This window comes from Gallus gallus, chromosome 1 (assembly GCF_016699485.2).
Source record: "Gallus gallus isolate bGalGal1 chromosome 1, bGalGal1.mat.broiler.GRCg7b, whole genome shotgun sequence".
Lineage (NCBI taxonomy): Eukaryota > Metazoa > Chordata > Aves > Galliformes > Phasianidae > Gallus > Gallus gallus.
Window position 1 is genome coordinate 1,423,480 of NC_052532.1, and position 22,775 is coordinate 1,446,254.

Sequence of the window (22,775 nt, forward strand, 5' to 3'; positions counted from 1 at the left end):
TCTCGGCGGTGCTCTGCGAGATTCAGAACAGAGAAGGGGTGGAGAATCTCAGCCCTCACCTTCAAGAGATGTACAAGGAGCCGTAGGGCACAGCCCAAAAAATATCCCAGGAACTGTAAGGCAGGAGCTGGATGCAAAGCCTCACACTTGTGGCTCATCTGCTAAATTTAGCCCCGTCTGGCAATGACCTAAAAACGGCTGATGTGGGTTTCTGTGACTCATGTGACAGCCTGGTCAGCTCCATTCAGGTCTGGTGAGAAGGACGTGCGTGCTGCAGAGCCTCTGTAGCTCCTGGGTGACTTCAGAAGGGAATGGTGAGAAGCAGTTATCAATTCCAACCCAAATGCAGTGGCACAGGTCGAGCCCAGCAGCTCCAGCTTCTAATCTGCTGACCCATCCTGCATCTTGCTGAAGAACTGGGGACATCTCCTGCTGGAAACCCTTTGGGAAGAAGTGTAATTGCCAGCTGTGGAGGCTTTGGGCTTTCCTCCTGGTGTTCAGCAGCAGATTCCCAGTTATTGGAAATAACAGCCATGGGGGATTACGAAGCATTCAGGTCTCACAATGCTTCTTGTACCATCCAAGCCAGCAGAAAGCTGCTGAGAGTAAATTGACCTAACTAACATTGGGCTTCAGGTAGGAGCAAAGAAACTGTGGCTTTGAGAGCCACTAGAAGGCAGGAAGGACAATTTAAAGGCTCACTAACCTGGATGTATTCAGAGGCTCTGAAAAAAGCCAGCAATAAAACCACAAAAAAAGCCCTAATGCAGCCTGCAGAATCCAGTTACACCCCACAGCCAGGCTGCACAGGAAGCTCTTGCAAACAGGCAAAATGAAGTCCAAAAAAGGAAACGACATCAAACGCAATACTCTTTAAGTAGAGGAGTAAAACTTTTGGTTGCAACAAGAAAGAGGCACCAGGGCAGACCTAAAGCAGCTCCTTATTGATCCCCACTTGCACAGCCAACTCCAGCTAAAAGCAGAAGGAAGAAAAAAAGCATAGGAAGCACCAAGACCATACACACAGTGTTCAAACAGAGGTGCAAGAAGTGTTTGGGCTCTCCCAGGGCACCTTTGCACAAGTCTGAAATTGCTCCCTGCACAACTAAGCCCACAGAACACGTTTCTGGGTATGACTAAGCAGGCGTAACACACAGATCTTTGCTTAACATGCAGTCTTTTCCCCCATGCATCATGCTGAAGCGATGAAAGATTCTTCTTTTTACAACAAAAAAATCACCCTGTAAAGGTGAGCAAAGCTGAGGACCTGCACAAATGGATGTGTGCCTGCGGGGAACATGGAGGGAGCTCCCATGTTTGCACTGGACTGTTCCAAATCCCAACATGAGAACCTGATCCTCCAGCTTCAACACACACCACCATTCCAACGCTCCTCTCCCAACCCATACTCTAAATCTGTAGAAGTGAGTCCAGCAAGAGAGGAAGGGGAGATGACTTCATTGTCCAGGTGGTCATTAAGCCTTGCAGGACTCAACACTGCAGCACGTTAGCAAATCATCTTAATTCTTTCAGAGCACACACGCATTTATCGCACGCCTTCACCAGCAAAGCTGTGCCTTTCTAGTGCAGAGGCTCAGCATTCTGAGCACCTTACTGCAAATCACCTCAAGTTTACAACAGAATCATCACAGAATGGCCTGGGTTGGAAGGGACCTTAAGGATCATGAAGCTCCAACCCCCCCACCACAGGCAGGGCCACCAACCTCAACATTTCATACCAGACCAGGCTGCCCAGGGCCACATCCAACCTGGCCTTCAACACCTCCACATATGGACAGGGCACCCACAGCCTCTCTGGGCAGCCTGTACATAATACATACATTTTTTCCCCCCCCATTTGGCAAGATGCAAATCTCATGACCCTGGGGAAATTCAATTGCTAATTAAAATGGGGCTTATGGGTTCAGTGACTTGCTGAAGCCACGGGGGTATACTTCTTCAGGTTTGCACAACTAGAGCTGTGGCATTCCCCCTGTTCTGCTCACTGGCACTGTGACTGCATCTGTCTTTGGGTAAGTTAACAGAGCGTGACTATTTGCTGGTGAACTCTCCTCCTTCTTGGCCCAAACAACGTGCGTATAAACTTACCTTTACCTCCTGCTCACATGAAACAAAAGAACACACGGCAGAAACAATGAAGTGAAACATAAAACACGACCTAACATAACTTCATCACCAGCTACAAGCAAGCCAGAATCTGTTTTAACCCAACACCGGGCACATGAGTTCATTAGTGCCCACAATCCTAAAAAAGCAAGCGGCAGCTCTTAGCACGACACATCCCTGCACGGTCTCCATGGGACAGAGGAGGGTGAGCTGACACCTCAGTGCATACCTTCCCTTTCAAGGAACACAGGCTCTGGTGCTGCGTTACAAGGATCTGATTTCGGACATCTCAACTCCTGCACGGCGCGTCACCGTCGCCGTGTTCTCCTTTTGGGATCTGAGCTTACCCCAATAACCGCACGCGGATTCCTCTGCTTGCTGGGAGGATCGAGTTACCCACAATGGCAGGCTGCTCAACAAAGTGCTGATCGTTCTGCTTCCTTATTCCCACTGCTTCCCTCGTGGCAGGTCTTAAAGGGAAAAAGGAGGAGGTGCGCTGGGCAGCACGGAGGAGCAGCCAGCATTCACCGTGCTGAGTCACACCTGTTAGATTTCACATTTCCAGGAGAAGTGCTTTGCTCCTGGAAGGTCTCTTTCTTTCTTCCAGCTTACAATCCTACAAATTAGAGGATTACAAAGCAAGGCTGTTCCCAAACTTTCAATGAAATCAGCTCACGACACCTTCTTTGCCAACCCCCAGTCATGGGGATGCTTCGAGAAGCATTGCGCTGCCACATCTCCCTGCACACAGGACCCCTCTGCCACACAGAACATGACCTCAGCAGGAAAGCAGCCTGGTTATTGTGAGGTTTAAAGCTTGTGCTACATGATACCGTCCCTCAGCATTCCCATTCAGCTGGGTTGGCTTTAAAGACTGGGGAGGGCAGGTCGGCAAGCTTGAATTAATGGCACTAGATGGGAGAAAAACAGTTTTCATTTGTCTTCAGGCTGACAAGACACACTAAAAGGGCATCACCTTCCACCTGCTTTGAAGTCCTTCACTAACAAAGAAGCTTTGGCTGAAGGCATCAGCCAGGTGATACCTCTCTCTGCCCCTAAAAAAGGAACATCCCTCAAAATAAAACAGTTTGGGATCAGCCGGGACACGAAGACATGTTTTGGATGGCATCTACCATTAACTCCATCTATCACAAACTCCACATCAATTCCATGGTTCCATTCCACCACTGTTGAAAAGCATCAGCCTGCTCTTGGTGCAGATCTCCCAAGGTTAATTCTGAGTTTAAGAAAAAAACAAAACCCAAACCCAACAAACTCTCCACAAATTAAAAGCCAAATCTGATTCTTTCCAAAGGAAAGTGACCTGGCTCCAAGCCATTCACAGTTGAATGAACGCAACTCAAAGGAGCAGCTTCGTTTGTCCCCAAAACTAAGATGAACCTGAACTCTTAGATCACATCCATGCCAGTCATCAAAAAATATAAACTACACCTTAGCAGCAGTTTTCTAATACCATTTAGATCCATAAGGTTGAACTCTTTACAAAAGGTAAAGAACCACAAAGGTTGGAAAGACCACTAAGGTCATCAAGTCCAGCCATCAATCCATCACCGCCATACCCACTAAGCCATGTCCCTAAACAGAATCATAGAGTCATGAATGCATTATGCTCCTGGAGGCATTCAAGGCCAGGCTGGATGAGATCCTGGGCAGCCTGATCCAGTGGTTGGCAACCCTGCCAATGGCAGGGGGGGGTTGAAACTAGATGATATTTTAAGGTCCCCTCCAATCCAAGCCATTCTATGATTTAGGTTGAAAAGATCACTAAGATCATCCAGTCCAACCATCAACTCATGCCTACTACGCCTACCAAACCACATCCCTCAGCGCCACATCTACCCAAGGGACACCTCAGAGAGCAACATTTCATTTGAGCACCCATCAGCCCTGGTTTATGCTCTTATCAGTCTTTCTGGCACAAAAAAAAGTGGGTGTCTCATTGGACATTGTCCTCAGCCCCAATGCTTCATTTCACAGCTCCAGAGCATGACCAACCCTGCCACCATCGAGACGAATCAACATAACGCCAATGGCCAAGAGACACCACAGCGCTGAAGTTAATAATTCATCAACTGTTTCAACACTGCATGTATTAGTTTGCCATGCTGGAGGTCAGTCGAGGACATGGGTAACTGCTTTAGTAGTACACTTTTTTCTTTTCCCCACTTTTTATATATAAAGAACAACAGGCAGGTGAGAAAACCACACCTCCAAAGAAGCTTCTGCCCACACTCCGAGAGTCTCCCATCAGGATTATAGGCTCCTTCCTCCTTCTTCCAGTGACTTGGAGCCATCACAGAGTCACGGAGTCATTATGGTTAGAAAAGACCTCTACGATCTTCCAGTCCAACCATCAGCCCATCACCACCATGCCCACTAAATTATGTCCTAAAAAGAACAACAGCATCATTAAGTTTGGAAAAGACCACTGAGATCATCTTATCCAACCATCAGACCAACACCACCATGCCTACTATCCTTGATAACTGCAAAGTACCTAATCCTATCCTCAACCCCAATGGGTTTTAGCCCAAATCTGACTTTTCAGGCTGCAGAAGTCTCTCTCGAGCGCAAAGAAACTTAAGTTCACCTTTCAGTGCCATATCTCACATGGGGGAAGAATGGGCACTATTCATCCTCTCTCAGTTCCATGCATTCATTACGTGTCCCACCACCTCCTCTCTTCTTGCTCACCTCCACTCCAACATATCCTATCACGATACGGTCATTAGAACGGGTCCACAGCTGTTACCTGAGCAGTTCCCTGGGAGCCAGGAAAGCAGCAGTGATTTGCACATCCATAATTCACACGCTGGTTCCCCCCCCCCCAGCCTCCCCAACCACTGCTCAAAGCCAGGTGAAAAGCCCACTGGAATTTGGAAATAATGCAAAATTTATCTAACAATCAACTGTCAGCTTTTAACCTCCACCTTCCACTGGAGGGATGACAAATGCCTCCAGGGTTGAGCCCCCTTAAGGGGCTCTGACTGTCATAAATGCAGACTTTGCCTAACACAAACATTACAACATCCATTTCTAAGGGAGCATCACACACACACCAAAAAAATTGCAGCCAGCTGCAGCCAAATGGCACAAAATGTTTCAGAATATTCCACCCCCCAGGTTTGCTATTTGTGCAATCTCAAGGAAAAGGTTTCACACTTTTCTTCTGCCCTTTAGTCTGAGGAAAGAAGGGAACAATGAAACTCAATCACTTCTGGAAAAGAAGCATCTGACACTACGAGACCGATCAAAAATGCTATAGTAAAAAGCCCTTCCTCACGCTGACTCACCAATATCTGGAAGTCTACACCAGCTTCTGTGCTTTCCTGTAGGATCTGTGTGCAGGATGTATAGACACGTTCTGCAATTTGCAGTTTAAAAGGGATTAAAAACAACAGGATACCAACAATACTTCGGTTTGAGAACAGTACAGACGTACCCTCTACCTGATCTGAAACAGGCGATGCCAAGAACATGAGCTATGAGTGTTTGGGCTTCGCTTTGAAGGCGGAATCAATTTGCTCCAGAGATGCAGTCCAATGATTTAAGGCCACAGGACAGCTCTTGGAAGCTGTAATGGTAACGAGAACAACAAAAATCTCAGCCCTGAATCCAGAATCAGCCCCAGTTTGCAGAGAATCGTTAGCGAAGACCCCAAGAGGCAGTGAAATCACCTTATTCCAAGGACTGTAAATCCACCCTCAATCTCAGACAGATCGTTATGTGAGGGACTGGAAGATGACAGGGACTGGAGATGACGATATCACGTTTCCCTGTCGGTGGCCAAAAGGACTGAGCAGGAACAGGAGTGGAAAGAACCTGGCAGAACCTCAGCACAGATCTCCTTAGTGACAAATAAGAGGCTGCGTGCACTTCCCTGGAACAGCCAAACAGTCCTCAAACCACATCAGCATCAAGGAGCAATTTTAAGCATCCCAAGAAGGCAGAAAAAGAAACAGGGATGAGTGGTAAGAAAAAGAAAAAGCAGCAGTGAGAGGGTCGTGGTTGTGGCAGCAATAAAAAGGACTCTCACTGCTTGCATGGGATGTGGCAGGAGATCCAGCACTGAGGGAAGAATGAGCTCCAGCATTTTCTGGTGGAGGGCAGTGTGCCCAACAGCACCGGGCACGCAGGTTGGCTGACCTACAAGAAAGCAGAGGGGGCAAAGTCGTGTGATGCTGCGGTCATGCGAGCTTTGTTTGGGTGAGGAGAAACAAAAGAGCAGAGCTGTGCGTTCGTTATTCCAGAAATACATGGACAAAACCCACTGGGAAATGGAGGGAGTGAAAGGAGAAGAGCTGGGCGCGCACAATAGGACACCCAATGAAGGCTGAACTCCTATATGCACACCCACATCTATCAGCCACGTTCAATATTAAAACATGGTGTTCAGCAAACTTGGCCAAAATAATGTCCAGGACTCCGGGACGGCCAAGCAGAAAATCCAGACACCTCTCCCTCCGTGTCACATCACCTTTGATTTAAGCAGACAGCAGAATGGACAGCTGTGGGGCTGGGAGCCACCCCATAGAGCAGCCTGGCCCTTTAACCATGGGCACTCTCCTACCTTAACAACCTGTTATGTTTATCCTGGCTGTGACTCCGATTAAATCACACTTTAGGAAGGGCACTGAGCACCAACAGGTGCTGAGAACACGCAACCAGCAATCACTGCACACTGGGCTGGTCTCAGATGTACCCTTCCCTCCCTGCTAAGCTTGCTGTTGCCCAATTCCTGCTGCTTTAAAAATTAACAACACAGTTAAGGAGGAAAGTTTGTCGGGGCTCTTATTTTAAGCACTTTGGTTTTGCTTTTGCAGTAATATATGGGGCAGAGGGATTCACAAAGGGGAGGAGAACTGTGTGTGTCTGGGGGGGGAGGGGGTGGTTATGGGCATGCTGCAGGCATACAGCTGTCCTTACAGAGCTCCTGTCCCTACCAGAGCCTCCATGGGCATAATTATGCAGACCCTATGATCCACCCCACAAAGCAGAGGGGGGAAAGGAATTCCCATTGCCACAGCAAACCTGGAGCACCGAAGGATGAGCTGCAAGCACTGCCAAGGCAATGCAACCCTGCAGGCTTCCAGGTGAGCACAGAACAGGTAGGCACAGGGCAAGACAGCAACCTGAAGCAGAAATTGATCCATGTTCTCCTAAAAACAAGAGGTTACAAAGAGCCTGGAAAGCACATCCTTGCTTTCTGGAAGGAGCTCTGCTTTAAGATGCCCACAACATGTTTTATTGCAAAAAAAAAGAAGAAAAAAAAAAAAGAAAAAAAAGCATAACTTCAATTCCAGCACACAACCAGCACTAAGACAAACCACGGGCTCTACTTACACAGAGATCAGGTGTGATATTGGGGCTGGGAAATGAAATCACGCTGATTCTCATCGGGGGTCATCTTCTGCTTAATGCAATGTACTGGGATTTGAACAGGGCTGTTGCATGAGGCACAGCCATGCTACAAGTGGGTGCTGTTGCTGAGCACACAGGAGGGCACTCAGTGCTTCCAAACCTTGCAGGGATGTAAGAGAAGTCGTGATGCCACTTAAAAACCAATCACCTGCTACAGATCCAAGCCTGCCCAGTGCACAGTACCCCTCCATAGAACAGACAGGGAAATATCAAGCGTGCCTCCTGAGGCACCATTTTGCAACACAAGGCATCAGTTTTGCTACAAAAGAGAGTCAATGCAGGATTTTAAACTGTTACTACAAAGAAACAGCCTCCAAGATTTGTTTAATCAGCATTCAGTCATCTGATGTTTGAGAACTGAGCACTACGAGCACGATGAGGGCTGCTCTGCAATTCAGAGCACCAAAATCACCCCAGCAATAGTTAAAATTACCCACGTGCAGAGAGATACAAAGACCTCATGGTGCTTTTTGGTTTTAAATAGGGCTCAAGAAGCACCAAGACGTTACCCTAAAAGTTGGCATTTGGGAGCAGAGATCTTTGCCTCTCCCCTTGTCAATGTGTTGATGTAAAGCTCCAATAATGGCAGGCACAGCGCCTGCTCTCCTAACAGCAGTGTGCTTTGTTTATAAGGCACAACCTGTGCCTGCATTTCAGTGGGGTTTTGGGTCCTGAAACACAATCGTGGCATCATCTACGATGCCCATCCGTGACTCTGTGATCTTGGTGCATTCTGAAGCACCACCACCACTACCCTCATCCCCGGAGATCTCATTAAAGCAAAACCCCCCAGAAGTAGAACAACAACAACAACAACAAAAAAGCAGCATTGCCACTTACATTCCCATCTGCAAAAGTTTCCAGAACTCTCCTTAAAGGGGAAGGAAAAAAAAAAAACAAAAAAAAAAACAAAAGCAAAACACGACAACCAACAGAAAACCAAGCGCTGAACCCTACCAAAACAAGACATTCCAGTGCACATGCTCTTCCCTTGGGGACAGGCCAAGAGAACAACGACACGTGACGGCCCTATTGCTCAACGCAGCCTGGAAGGGGTTCAAGTCGGGCGATAAGTGCGGCGTAAGCCCATAATGAGCAGAAAAAGGAATTCAGCCCAATGTAAACTGCCTCCTACCCTTCGCCTCAGTCGATCCCAGTGGGGCAAACAGTGAGGTTTTGAGATTACAAAAGGCTGGGCAGGTAAATGAGGAGCTTTGTGCTCTCATCCCCCCCCCTCGAGCAGAGTCCATATATCACCCTCCCCAACAGTTCTGATGCGTGTGACAACGCTCAGCCCCACAAACAGCACAGAAAGGGGGGAGATCCAAGCAAACTGGGCGCTGTTTAGAACTCCTTCCACGCACACAACGGGGCAGCACCCCCTCCTTTGCTAACATCGGCTCCAAACGCTTAAAAAAATAGAGCTCAAATCCTCCAAAGGGAGCCACAAAAGGAAGAAGATCAATCAGTGCGAAATAAACTCCCGTCCGAGGGGAGGCTGCAGCGAGCCCACCTCAAGGAACAATAAACCACGGCTCAGAATGGGGACAGCAGCCCCCGGTTGCCCTATGGTGGGCTTGGGGACCCCCAGCTGTGCCCCCTGGTCCAGGTAAAGCTGTAGGGTCACCGCTCCCCATCAGCTGTCGGCTCGCTCCGCCCCGGCCCTGGTTTCCGGGTAGTAACAGAGCAGCCAATGAGTGGAGTTGTGAGCTCTGCCCGAGGCCTCCTGCCTGTGAAAAGGGCTCTAAACACAACGGCTCACCCCAAAACGGGGGGGGGGGGGGGGGGGGGGGGGCGCCGCAGGGCCTCAAAATCCTAATGGGGTATAGGGGAGGATGCAAAGCTCAATGGGATACAGCACGCAGGATCCCAAGGGCGACAAAGCCACAGTGCAGGGGGTGGGCAGTGCCCCCCGCTCTGCATCATCCCATAAAGTCTGAGGGGACAACAGTGGGGTCTGCAGCCCCCCCCCCCCCCCCCCCCCTACAATGGGGGGAACGCAGCACAGATGCCACATCCTCGGTGTTTGCACGACCAGCAGAGAAACAATGAGTGACTCAGAGTTTCAGCACATCAGCATCATCATCAGCCAAGCGGTTATTAAACATCGGTTGGGCACATTAACACACACACAGCTCTGCTCTCCCCCCCATTCCCCCCCCCCCTCCGCCCCACAGAGCAACCTCTCCCCGTTCCCTGCTCACAAAGAGGCGGCCACAAAAGGACACGGACGTGTTGGGATTGAGAATGGGAAGCATAAAAGGAGCCCACTCGGCTCCTGAACCTGTCAGAGTAGGGGGGGGGGGGAAGCAGTGGGGCTGAGTGGTAACGCCATCCCTGATCCTAAAGGTAAAGGCTGTAAATCCTAAATCTACGCCATCGTTCTATTAAAAATAAGAGGTTGAAAAGGGAAACTGTAATTAAAATGATAGCAAAAAGGAGTGGGGGGAGGAGGAGGAAGAGGAGGGGGGGGGGAAACCACCATGACAACACCCTGGAGCCTCAGGGAGGAGTGCATTCCTTCAGAGGAGTCCTCTCTCTCATTTGGTCACCACTAAAACCATCCGAGCTCCGGGGATCCCACATCTCTGCTTCCACCCCGGGAGTAAATGAAGGGAAATACGTTGGGATCTGAGGCCCAGAGAGCTGAGCTCACCCTGCCAGGCTGGGCGAGTCAGACAGACAAACAAAAAGGGCCATGGGGAGGGAGGGAGGAGCGGTGAGCAGTCATCTGACACATCCAACTTCCTAAGTTTGTCGTCCGCTCCAACCCCACCATAGGAGATCTATAGTGTTGGAAGAGCCCTTTTGGGTTCTTTTGTCCAAGGGGGAGAACGAGGGCAGAAAGCAGACAGCATTTTGGGGGGGGGGGGGGGGGGGGGAAGGAGGGGGGAATTGTGGAGATTTGGGGGCTTTCTATCCCCCGCCGACTTTAGGAATACAGAGAAGAGAGAAGCACTTTGGAAGACCCTCCTCTTTGTCTCTTTAAAAAAAACGCTGCGGCTACAATAGGAACAGAACAGGGATGAAAGAAAAACATAGAAAGGAACAGGGGGAGGGGAAAAGGAGAGCAGCATCGGGCTCAGGTTGGGCCTCGAAGGAAGACACTTCCCCCACCATCAAACAGCTGGAATCGCCGACCCCCCCCCCCCCCCCCTTCTTCCACCGCGATTAAGCACCGATGGCAATTTGCATCGGGCAGAGAATGACATGTGTGTAACTTTAAACCCCCCCCACCCACCCCCCCCCCCCGGATAAAAATAGCTGCGATTCAACCATGATCGCGAGTCATTTCCTATCTGCTTTCAAAACAAGGCGAAAACACAGCGAAGAGAGGCTTCGGGGAGAGCGAGGCACACGAGGAACGTCAACAGAAGTTTCCTTCGATAAGCCACAAACGGGAGCAGAGCTCCTCCCATCCCCCCTCCCCCCCCCCCCCCCCCCTTCTAAAAACCACTAAAAAAAATAATACAAAATCCAAGCAAGTTTGTTTATCTCGCTGGAAACTCAATCAGACCTCCATGGCATAGAGGGAGCAGCCCCAGAAGCTGAGCTGGAAAACATTGGGGCCAGTGTTGGTTTTTGTGTCCCTTCCTCTCCCCCCTCCCCCCCCCCCCCCAACCCCTCCACTTTGAGGGATGAACTACGAAGAAAAGGATCCCATAGGCAAACTCCCAACGATATTTGTCAACACGGAGAGAGAGAGAGAGAGGAAAGGATTCACCTCTCTATAAAGGAGGAAAATAAAGAGGAAGGTGGAGGAGGAGGGGGGGGATATAAACATGGAACGGTTGGAGGAGAAATATAAACAGATCTATCACGGAAGGAGGAAGGGGGGGGGGGAAATAAAGCCTTAACCCAATGTGGGGTGTTACATAAACAGCACCTTGAGGTGCCTCCCCCCACCCCACACCCGAATAGAGGCGTTTAAGGGGGCTCTAAGGCAGGCCCCTCCCCAAAATACATAGAAATAAATCAAATGAAAGCCTTCAGCTGAAGATCCTGTGGGAGGAGTGGGGTAAATAATGATGGATTTGAGGGATGTTTTCCGCTGGAGGGTTGGGGGGGTGTTAAAGTGGGGGGCACACGGGGGAGGGGGGGGGGGGTTGGTATGCCAGGCCCTAAAGGTGGAAATGTGTCCCCATAGAAATACGGGAGGGCTCAAAGCATGGGGGGAGGGGGGAAATAGTGACAGATCCTGAAGGTGGAAACCCCCCCCCCCAAAATAATAGGAAGGCTCGAAGCAGGAGGGCGGGGGGGAGGGGGGGTGGGAGAGAGAGGGGGTGAGGCCTTCTCTTCTCTATAGGGGGGGGGAGCTCTGGCTCCATAATAAGGGGATGGGAGAGGTGGGGAGGGAAGCCTAACCCTGCTTTAGGGGCAGGCCTAAGCCTGAGGCCTCACAAAGGGACACTGCCACCGCTAATGGGGGGGGGACACACAACAGGGGGGGGTCCCCACCGCCCCCCTCCCACCCATCCCGGTGCAGGCCCCAAACCCACAGCACGGGGGAAGGACCGAAGGAAGAGGGAAGGATACAGCTTGACCACGTCGGTGTCCATCCGCCTCTTGCCCGGGCTGGGGGAGGACATGGTGGTCGCGGCCGCCCCCGGTGCTCCGGGCGGGCTGTCAGCGCCGCCGCCTCTATACCGTCACCGCCGAGGAGTGAACGGAGCGGGTGGGGGAGCCGCTGGGACCCCCCCTCGGTCGTCGCTGTCGTCGTTGTTGTCGCCTCCTCTTCCTCCTCCTCCGCCCTCTCCTGTGGTGACGGCGCCGCCGCCGCGCGCTCCCTCAGCGCCGCTCCGCTCTCCTCTGCCGGAGCCTCTCTCTGGCCCTCTGACGTCACTGCGGGGTGACGTCACAGCCCCGCCGCGCTGCCATTGGTCGAGCGCGGCGGCGTTCCGCAAGCTCCGCCCAGCCGCGGGGGTCGATGGGAGTTGTAGTGCGTGCCGGAGGTCGGGCTCACCTCGGGGTCGCGGGTTCGAAGCCCCGGAGGGGACGTCGGAAGGAGGGACCCAAAATCACCGCGAAACGCCTCAGCCGAGGAATCCCGCGGGATTGTAAACGAGGAATGAGTCAGAGGGTCGAAGCGTCACCGTTGTCACGCGGGGTTTCCGGTGTGACAGAGCTGAAGCATCGCCTCGTGCTTCACTTCACCCAACCGGATGGGGCAGGTGGCCCGGAGGTGACGATGATGTTAAGGGATGCTGAATGTACCTCCACACGCCCCAGGGTGGACATCCCGCATTCCTGACCCTGACATCATCCCCAGTTTACCCCAGAAGCACGTCCTCTTGAGTAAACGCGGATGAGGAACCTCGTCGCGTTCCTACAAAGGAACCTCAACCCGAAATTTGGGGTTTAGAGGCTGTTTTCCTTGACCTGCTGCCCCAAAGGGCACCTCCATCCCAGAGCCCACGCCCTGAGTGAGCCACGCAGGGCAGAATTTTGGGGAGGGATGGAGGGAAGGGGTTTCTATGGGAGCTGAGATGTGGGTCCCCCCTTTCCCTTCCCTTTTCCCTGTGCAGATGGGAGCATACAGGGGAAAAAAAAATAAGGATTTTTTACTTTATTTCTTCCAATTGATGTGCCGTTATGGCTGAAGGTGTGGATTGAGGCGGCTGCTGCCTTCGCAGCCAGAAAATAACCCCAAAAAGCACGCAGCTCAGAGGTACCCCCTGCCCCCAAGAGGGGATAAGAGAGAGCCTTTGCTCTGCAAAACAGCGGTGACGTTTCCCTGTGCGTTCACCCACACTTTGACAGCAGCACACCCACAGCAAGAGGGCTGCTGGGGAGGAGGGGGGAATGGGTGTGGGGCCCGAGCCCCCCCCAAAGCCTCTTCCTCATCATCCTTAAAGGATGGAGATGACAGATTGAGATTTCCTTCCTTGGCTTCTTCTCCCCCTTTCAGCGGGGAGATCAGCACCAAAGCCCCAAGCAGGGTTTTGCAGGGGTTTTTGCTTGTGTCCCAGCCTCCCTGGGTGACTTTATCAGCTCAGAGCAGAGGACCAGGGATGCTATCTGCTCTCGGCAGGTTGGAGACACACCTAGATGCTTCAATAGAATCCGCTTTGGGCAGCTGCCTGCCCTGGCCCAGGAGAAAGGGCTGTAACAACTGTAAGAAATAAAACTGAAATGTTTATTCCCACCTGGCATCACTTTCCTATGCTGCTGATGGTGGGTTCAACAGCCGGACAGATGTCACCCTCACCGGGTGACATCTCACCCCATGCATCTTCCGGCTCCAAACAGGGCTGTTGAAACCCTGGGGGAAGAGAAAGGGGGGTCCAAAGCCTCCAGCAGCAATTTGTGAAAAGAAAGGGCTTCCAGGAAGGCAGCTGGGGATGGGGGGGGGGGTCCTAGCAGGCGCTGGGGGCTGTGTTTGGCACTGGGGTGGCCCGTGGCCTTTGCAGCACACGGCTGTGAAGCAGAACCATGCCGGATGGACACGATGCCCCACGTTGCCTGCAAGGCTGTGGTTCCTGGAGGCTGCAGCCCACTCAGGAGGGATTGATGCTCTCCCACTGGCGGAAAATGCGGAACACTTTGCAGGATTTCACCGAGAGGCTCTGCAGGAGAGGGGAGCAAAGCGACAGAGGTCAAAGCAATGCAAAGGGACCCACAGACAGTCAACCTAGGGGCCCCCCTCTCCAGCTCCAGGTACCCACCACCAAAGCATGCAAGGAGAAATCACTGCCCCCCAAGAAAAGCCACCCGGAAATATTCTTTCTGGATATCAACAAACCAGTTAGCTCCAGTTCTTCCCTCTTCTGGGCTGCTCACCAGCATGAAAATGGTAAGAGATCAGCCCTCTTGGGGTCACAACTCATACAAAATGCCTGAGGTAAATGAGGAAGGAGGAATGCTCCAGCACTCCCTGCAGCTCAGCCCCCAAGCAGAGTGGAGAGGAGATGGCAGGAGTACTCTGAGGAGATAATGGGGCCCTGGAGAGGGTGCATGCCACCCACTCAGAGTGGGCTGTAGCCTCAGTTTTGCTCCCCTGGCTCAGCAAAGCCACCACTCCGACAGCCCAGGGCTGCAGAGGGCAGGACTCAGTGGTCACATCCCCAGCTGGGATGCAAAATGAAACCGGATCTCGGGCAGCACTGAGCTGCTCTGAAACACTATTATTTATAGCAGCCCTTGGACAGATCTGTGCTCAGATGAGACCTGGTTGAGAGGCTGTCAGCACAGCCAGAGGGGAAGCAGAGGCTCTGCAGACACACGTTTCATCCTATCCACTCTGTCTGCTGGGTCTCATCTACCCCATAGGCTTTCAGGTTTGGGAAAGGCTGGAGCAAGCAGTGCTCGAGTGCTTGGGTTCAGGACTGTAGGCTCACCACAGGCTCTGTCTCAGGCACTCGGTCACACTTTCTGCTGGCAAGGAGTGTGCTCAGGACCACTTGCCAGCCTGGCTCTCCCTTTGCAGGCTCCTTCTCGGGATCCTCTGGGGTTTCTCCTCCCTCCACAGCGTTGACCCAGGGACACCAGTCACGATGCTGCGAGCTGGGGTCGAAGAAACTCCTTGGAGAAGTGTCCTGAGCAGGAGGGGAAAGTGACAGTGAAAGAAATCATAGCATAGCTTGGGTTGGAAGGGACCTTAAAGATCATCTAGTTCCAACTCCACTGCCACGGACACGGTTGCTAACCACTAGATCAGGTTGCCCAGAGCCCCATCCAGCCTGGCCTTGAGCACCTCCAATGACAGCATGGTTTAAAACAGACACCAATGAAACAACAAAACCCTCTCCATGCCCAAACCCCAGCCCAGATCCCTGCTATGAGGACAACATTATCCTATGGATCAGGGACCTTACCCAGATCTGCCCCCCAACCCACCCAGACTCTCACTGCCCATCCCTGTGGCACTCACTGAGCTGCTGGAAGAGCAGAGCCGTGGCCTCTTGGCTCTGCGGAGGGGACTGGATGGCACCTCCACGTTGTCCCCCTGCCCCATGCTGCGGGTAATGGGGCGGTTCCTCTGCGTGGGGCTGGTGGCCTCCAGCTCACCCCCTCGTTCCACGGGGCTGCTGGGGGGATCTGAACCCTTCAAGCGAGAGATTGATGGGGATGGGCTCTTCTCCTGAACAAGAACAAGTAGTTAATGGAGCTCCAAACCCAAGACATGCTGAGAAGCCAGGCAGAAAGGACCTGGGGTCCTGGTGGATGCCAAGCTGAACATGAGTTGGCAGTGTGTCCTTGACACAAAGAAGGCTGCACTGGCTAAAGTATTGGCCAGGAGGATGAGGGAGGGGATCCTGGCCCTCTGCATTGCACTGGTGAGGTCACAGCTGGAGAACTGGGGGCAGTGCTGTGCTCCCAGTACAAGGGAGACCTGGGCATACTGGAGAAGTGATGAAAATGATGGAGAGGTTGGAGCATCACTCCTACGAGGAAAGGCTGAGAGAGCTGGGAGTGTTCAGCCTGGAGGACAGGAGGCTCAGGTGTATCTCACCATACACTCAAAGGGAAGACTCAAAGAAGATGGAGCGAGGCTTCTTCAAATGGTGCCCAGTGCAGTTCCAGAGGCACTGGGTACAAATTGGAGCCCAGGAGGCTCCATCTGAACACTGGGTGGGTGCCAAATCCCTGGCACAGGGACTCAGAAGCTGTGGGATCTTCTCCTTAGGGGTCTCCAAACCCACGTGGACATGGGGTTGGGCATAGCTCTGGTGGACCTGCTGGGCAGGGTGGAAACCAAATGGACCAAGGTATCTCCAGCCCCAGCCAGGATGGGATTCTGTGATTCCTCGGGCCACCATCCTGAAGGGGACAGGCAGATGCCACCCAGCTTCAATAAGGAATCAAAGCCTTCTCAGCTGTTCTGCCAGCAACTGCACCACCACAGACATGACCCATGGGCAGAGACGCAGAACTGAGATGAGTCCCTTTAGACATCCTGAACTACAGCAGCCTGCATGCTCTAATAACCACACCGGGACCGTGCCATACCTGCTCTGAGCCTGGTGAGTTCGTGTCTTGGCTCCGTGTGAGCATCCTGCGTGGAGATGTGGGCACGGGAGGGCCACGCTCTCCAGATGCTGTCGAAGCAGTGCTTGGGCTCCAGGAGTCCAGCTCCAGCCCTGCAGATTCCAGCTGGTGGAAGCCCCACAGTCCCACCTTCCTCATGCAGCGAGAGCAGGTGATGACTGAGAGCACAGAGCCGGACACAGCGCTATGGGGACAGAGCCAAATGGGAAAAGGTTGGGATGAGGTTGGACTCTTGCCTAGAATCACAGCTTTCAGAGCAGATGCAGCTATTTGTCGCTTGTGTTTTGTAGCCTGATGTGCTGAAGTGCATTAAAACCCATCTATAGCACTGATTTAAAAACCAGCTTCTTTTCATTTCGTGTGCTTTGCCACAGATCAGCAACACGCTCAGCTATCAGCTGAAAGTGCCCCAAGACATCGTTGTCCCATCTTCAGCCCTTCTCCTGCAAGAGCAGAACGCCTCAGGCACAAACAGTGCAGCTGTTCTGCTCACATCACACACTTTGGGAAGCACAAACCTTCGGGTCATGAAACTTCCCTCTTTTCCTGCAGGCCTGACAAGCCATGAGAGCATCCCGAGTCTGACACCTCAGGGGCTTCAACATCCAAATCACCACTGAATGAGGTGACTGACAGCTCAGAGATCTCATTTCAGATCCTGACATCTCAGGGAAAGACATCTATTTTAGACCGGGTAGGAGTTGGGGTTTCTGTAGGCCCATCCATTTTAACAGCTGAAGATAATAAGAACTGTGAAATAGGGGACAGCAAACACATCGCAAGAGAACACATTCACGTCCCTCCAGCCCCTAAGAGGTGTCACTGGCAAAAAGAGCAGACCCTTGGGATCACTCCAGGCATCACCCACGTGCTGACCTGCAGGTCCAGCCGCACAGAGCCAGGACACAGGCAGGAATGTGCACCTGCAGGCTTTCTGAAGCAAACTTCATGGGTGGTTTCTCTCCCTCCGTCCTGTGCTCGAGTTCCTCCTTGATCAGCTGGAGGAGCAGGCTGATCTTCTCCTCCGTAAGTGACTGTGGGGCAGAAAAAGCCGGCAGAGATGGAGGTCAGAGGCAGCACTCAAATTCCTTTGACTGTTTTGGAGTCTGGGGCTGAATTCTGCCTCCTGTTTGGTGCCACATAACTCCTTTCTTACAGCAGTGCTGCTCTCGAGACTCCTAATGCTGGCAGCAGGAAAACGAGCATGGGAAAACCCATAGGGACAGAAGACTGTTAGAAGGTTTCTGGTTAGAAAAGTGAGAGAGGGAGAAAAATAAATGTTTTTCATACCTTCAGATAAGTCATTCTCCCCACATCGGGCAAGTTTGTCTGACAAAACACACCATTTCTACCCACAGACCATGCTAAGTACATGGAGAGATCCCATTTCCACCCACCCCAAGGGTGGAGCACACTCAGCCCTTCACTCCTTTGGTTTTCACAGCTCAGCAGTGGTGACCACAGAACACCTCTGTGCTTTCTGCTGAATGGATGGAAAGTTTCTTGGTTCCTCTGCAGCTTCTCACTGCTGAGAGCCATCTGTTTCCCAAGGAGTGTGCACAGAGAGACAGACTTGGCTGCAGCAGAGCAAGGCCTGGCCAGAGCCCTGCGAGGAGGCAATCCCACACTTGTTCCTGGCTGCAGTCATGTTAAGCCTTAGCTCCTGCCTCTCTCCCCCTCTTTCTCCCTGAAAATGCAAGCTCTCATCTCCAGATTCATGTAGGATTGCATTTACTCATTAGAGAAGTGACCCACGGGCTGCTTGCTGTCCCTCAGAGCCCCTGGAGGTAATGAATGGGAGTTCTCTGCCAGGAGCCTGTAGGACCCCAGATCACTCTTGCTGGGCAGCCTTCACGCTAACAAAGGTGCAGAGCAGGAGCCCAATGCTTCGGCCCTATTCCCACTGACAGCATCGTGATGGCACAAGTCAGATGTGCCAGCTCTGGGCAAGAGCTTGCAGAGCGGAAACCCTTCCAAACTCCTTTTAAGGTGCTTTGAGAAAGGCCAGGTGAAAGCCACCCCCCAGGGAACATCCATGGAGAAAGCCAAGGAGATGACATTAACATATGCACACACAGGGATGTCTGGCTTTGTCACCAAGGACTCGAATGTCCACAGTCCCCCCCAGAAACTCACCATGTTTTTCATGTCCTCTGCTCTGAGGGAGGGCAGCTGCAGCTCCAGCTGGCACAGGTTCTGGAAGCGTTCCAGGAAGTCCTGGAGAAGGGCTCTGGGCTCATCCACCAGCAAAAGAGCAAAGCGATCTGGTGAAAGAAAACATGGGCTGTGGCACCAGCTTTCCCCCTCCTTGTTATCCCATAGAAGGAGAAGAAACGACCAGCATAGGTCTTCCAATAATAATCTTCCAGCTTTTGAAGGAAAAGCTGAGCAGTCTCCTGTTCCTTTGTAATCACCCTTCCTAGTGCAGCACAGCTCTGAATCACAGAACCATTTAGGTTGGAAAAGACCCCAAAGATCATCATGAAGATGATGTCTTTCACCCTTTGAGTGTCCTATGTCATTTATCGTCCCCTATCTCCTCTCAGTTACAGCCTGAACAGCATTTTAACTGCCCAGAAGGCACAGGAAGGTAGAGAGGCAGCACCAGGTTCAGCCCTGGCCCAGGATTCAAGATCTGGGGCTCAGTTATCTGCTGAGGCTGCTCAGAGCCCTCCCTGTGCCACTGTTTCAGCACCCTTGTGATGGGTAAAAGAGGACTGCTACAGCAGTGCCTGCACTGAGAACTTGGAGAGAACGCATCGGTACAACAAGGAGGGAGAACAACAACAACAGAAAGGGAGAAAGCAAAGGAATAATCCCAGAGCTGTGCACTACGTGGGCTCTACAGCACCAACCTGGGCAGGGGCTGTCCGGCCAGAAGCAGAACTTCTCATGAGCGGTGCACAAAGACTTCTTCAGCTCCACGCAGCGCTCTTTATCTGCAAGGCAAAACTCACTTCTACACCTCTGCAGAGCCACCTCCTCAGGGAAGGGCTGGGAAAAGCAAACCAAGGGAGGGAGGAAGGCAGAAGCCTGTGCTCTTGGCAGCTGAGATCCTCCTGTTCCCGAGGCTGTAATGTGCAAAGCCTGAAGCTTTTAGCTCCCCTTCAAAAAGAACTGGCAGCATCCTGCCCCTCCAGCCTCCCTGCAGGAAACCACATGCCAAAGGGAACAGCAGCTCCAACAGCGAGGTTGGATCATCTGCACAACACTAAGCCTGACCACAGCCGTGCAGACAAAAACCAAATTATTACTGTTTATTTTAAACTTTCGCTCTTCTTTCCTCTCTCTGCTTTTTAGGTCTTCCCAAACCAGCAGCGCGATTACTAACAGAATAATTAGGCCAAGGTTTGTTTAACAAAGATAGCCTGGACAAACAGAGGGCGTCAATATTCAGAGGGAGCCTGAAGGAAAAGCATATGCAGCTCCCAGTTATGCATGATCTGCACTGCATTTGTCAGACACTGGGGCTGCACCCTCTGCTATCACGCAGGTAACAAGAGCAGGGACCCACAGCAGAGATAAAACTAGCTTAAGCAGGGCAGCAAAGGGATTTATGTATTAAATTACAGAAGATGAGCACCTGCACGTATGGACTCAGCACGCTGCATCAAGATAAAACAGCAGAGGATCACAGCAGCAGACCAAGCAGCCTGCAAACCCTGGCAATGAGAGCAGGGGTTTTAATTAAGCTCTGCCATACGTACATTTGTTGAAGTCAAAGGTGAGCTGCAGGCTGACACAGAGGAAGGCTTGGCAGCTGGAGCACTTCAGCATGTCACATTCCACGTTGGTCCACCCATACTTGGCACAGACCAGAGGTGACAGCTCGTGGGGTTTGCCTGCCCACTTCAGCGGGTGCTTATATTAAGGATAAAACCCCATTAATTACAGGCTGACCTGTGAAGCATTCCTCGTAGGGTGATTTGTCCCAAGAAGAAAATCCTCAACAAAGATGGAGCCCGTGGGGAACCTACAGGGATGCTGACAGCAAAGCAAGGGGAGGGATGGCTGGAAATTCAGCATCAGAAAGGATATAGTGAACGTTTCTACTCTGCTGAAATAAGCTTCTTTGCTTGTTGACTCCGAGGAGAGGGCATCAATTTGCAAAGATCCATTAGCTGATTCCGACCAGTCAGACGTGCCCTTCCTGAAAGGAACAGCAAGTCAGTAAGTGGAACATCTGTGCTGTCCTGGAAAGATTTCATCAATGCATCAAAAATGCATAGAGCACTTCTGACCATCTCGTCCTGCAGGCTTATCCTTACCGTAATCCCTTCTCTAGAAATCAGTGTCTTTGAGGGGAAGCACAAGAGTTTGGCTTTAGTGATACCCCTCCAAAGCTGCCCAACAAGCCAGTACCCACCAGTACTTCCCAGCGCTCATCCAGAACCCCCAGTACACACCACTGTCTGTTGGTGTCCCACAGAGCCCCCATGGTGGGACTGCATGCATTTGGGGCCAGAAAGCTGGTTCCTGAGCCTAAATGGCTCAGCTCATTTAGGATCTTGGCAGATTATTTGCTTCCCCTTTCTGCTCCCCATCATCTCCCATTGCTCACGACTGCCTCCTAGCACCTTCTCAGTGCTTTGCTACATTCCAGAGTTCCCACTCACCTCCTCCCAGTCTCTTCTGTGCTTCCCAGTCCCCCTCAGTGTCCTGTTTCCCCAGCATCCCTTCCCATAAGATTTAACATCTCCCAGTCTCCCCTCAGCACCTCCAGTATCTCCCAGTGAGTCCCAGTATCCCCTCAGTACCACCAGTACTTCCCAGTTGCCCCCTCCCAGTTCCCTCATTTCCTTGCCAGTGACCTCTCCATGCTTCCCAGTCCCTCCCAGAGTCTGTTTTCCCAGTAACCAACCCCAAAGCAAGACCCAGCACCTCCCAATATTCTCTCAGCACCCCCAGTGTCTTTCAGTTGCCCCTCTCATTACCCCCCACACATCCCAGTCTCTCCCAATCCCTCCCAGTTTCCCGCTTCCCCAGTACTTCTTCCCATAACAAACCCCAAACTCCCCCAGTGCCCCCTCAGCACAACCAGGACCCCCTCAGAGACATCACTGGGCCCAGTGCTTTCAATCTGTCCCCTCCCAGTGTCCCTGCATGCATCCCAGTCCCTCCCAGTGCCCTGCTTTTCCAGAACCTCTTCCCATAACAAACCCCAACATCTCCCAATACCCCCTCAGCATGCCCAATGCCTCCCAGTGCTTCCCAGTTCCCTCCTCCCAGTGCCCCACCACCACTCCCAGTCCCTCCCAGCACTCCATTTCATCAGTATCTCTCCCCACAAAAAGACTCAACACTTCTCAATACCCCTTCAAACATCTCCAGCACCCCATCATCACCCCCAGTGTTCTCACTTACCAACACCCCTACACTCCCTTATGGTTCCCAGTGCCTCCCAGCCTCCCTCAGTGTCCTGTGCCCCCAAAATCCTTTCCCATAACAAATCCCAACACCTCACAGTGCCTCCCTATGCTTCCCATTCCCACCCAGCCCATCTCAGTGCCTCGTTTCCCCATTATCCTTCCCTATAAGAAGACCCAACACCTCCCAATACCCCTTCAACGTCCTCAGTACTCTGTCAGCATTCCCAATTGCCCCCTTCCAGTGCCCCTTCTGTGCTTCCCAGGCCCTCCCACTGCCCCTTCCCACAAGACCCAACACCTCCCAGTGCCCCCTCAGCACTCCCAGCGTCCCTTCACAGCTCTCCCCCCAACCCCCAGCCCCCTCCCTCGGTACCGAACGACCCAGCCCCATCCCAGGCCCCACCGCTCTCCCCAAGCCCAGCCGCCGCCCCTCCTCACCCCTCAGGCCCGCTGCCCTCAGAAGCGATGCCTCCATCAATGAGGTCCCGGATCTGCTGCGGGGTGACGGCGGGCGGCCTACTCCGACCCCCACCGGCCTCCTCGGCGCTGGGCGCCGCCATCTTGGTCCCTCAGCGCAGCACTGCCCAGGGGCCGGGTGGGGGCACCGCAGCCGCGCACGTTCGTTCCGCCAATTTCCGTTCCCCCTCTGCACACTCTCTCCCAGCTCGGCGCTCCACTGGCTCAGCCTGCCCCATACGCGCACCAATCGATCGCTCGGCTCTCTCAGCGCCTCCCCACCTCCCAACAAACCCACGTCTGATTGGTTGCGTCTCCGAAAGCCGCTCTCTGATTGGCTAGCAAAAAGTGCAGCTCCTCTCCTACTCTTTCCCCACTTTCCAACAAGCCCAC

At 52.4% G+C, this 22,775-nt stretch overlaps 2 protein-coding genes across 21 annotated transcripts in view; both read right to left on the bottom strand.

Annotated features, from left to right (window-relative positions):
* UBE2H (ubiquitin conjugating enzyme E2 H) overlaps positions 1-12,380 on the bottom strand; it is a 44,192-nt gene extending 31,812 nt beyond the window's left edge. For 3 of the 20 annotated variants that reach the window (XM_046927751.1, XM_046927899.1, XM_046927884.1), the window contains exon 1: positions 5,442-8,443. Coding sequence is in view for 1 of the 20 variants with exons in the window: in NM_001030647.2 (NP_001025818.1) it covers positions 12,106-12,158 (53 nt within the window). In the remaining 19 variants the exon portion in view is untranslated. Of the gene's footprint in view, positions 1-2,474; positions 10,721-10,845; positions 10,963-12,105 lie in introns of those variants that run through there. The other 17 variants (XM_046927957.1, XM_046928081.1, XM_046927729.1 and 14 more) reach the window with 15 other exon arrangements.
* Positions 12,381-13,684: 1,304 nt separating this feature from the next.
* Positions 13,685-22,505, bottom strand: ZC3HC1 (zinc finger C3HC-type containing 1). The gene is made up of 10 exons (NM_001199437.2): positions 22,365-22,505; positions 20,596-20,707; positions 20,265-20,415; positions 19,413-19,496; positions 18,694-18,821; positions 17,434-17,591; positions 16,519-16,741; positions 15,440-15,649; positions 14,907-15,104; positions 13,685-14,135 (listed from the first exon to the last, which is right to left on the bottom strand). Exons 1-10 carry the CDS (start codon positions 22,484-22,486, stop codon positions 14,067-14,069), a joined length of 1,455 nt encoding a protein of 484 aa, NP_001186366.2. The 5' UTR covers positions 22,487-22,505; the 3' UTR covers positions 13,685-14,066.
* Positions 22,506-22,775: the final 270 nt, after the last annotated feature.

What these genes read in the sequence shown, in the direction of transcription:
- ZC3HC1 (NM_001199437.2), bottom strand. Translation starts at nt 22,486, where the DNA reads ATGGCGGCGCCCAGCGCCGAGGAGGCCGGTGGGGGTCGGAGTAGGCCG. An exon ending in CACCTTTGACTTCAACAAAT is followed by an intron (nt 19,497 to 20,264) that starts GTACGTATGGCA and finishes TTTGCCTTGCAG; the next exon opens with ATAAAGAGCGCTGCGTGGAG. An exon ending in TCTGCTCTTCCAGCAGCTCA is followed by an intron (nt 15,105 to 15,439) that starts GTGAGTGCCACA and finishes CCTCCTGCTCAG; the next exon opens with GACACTTCTCCAAGGAGTTT.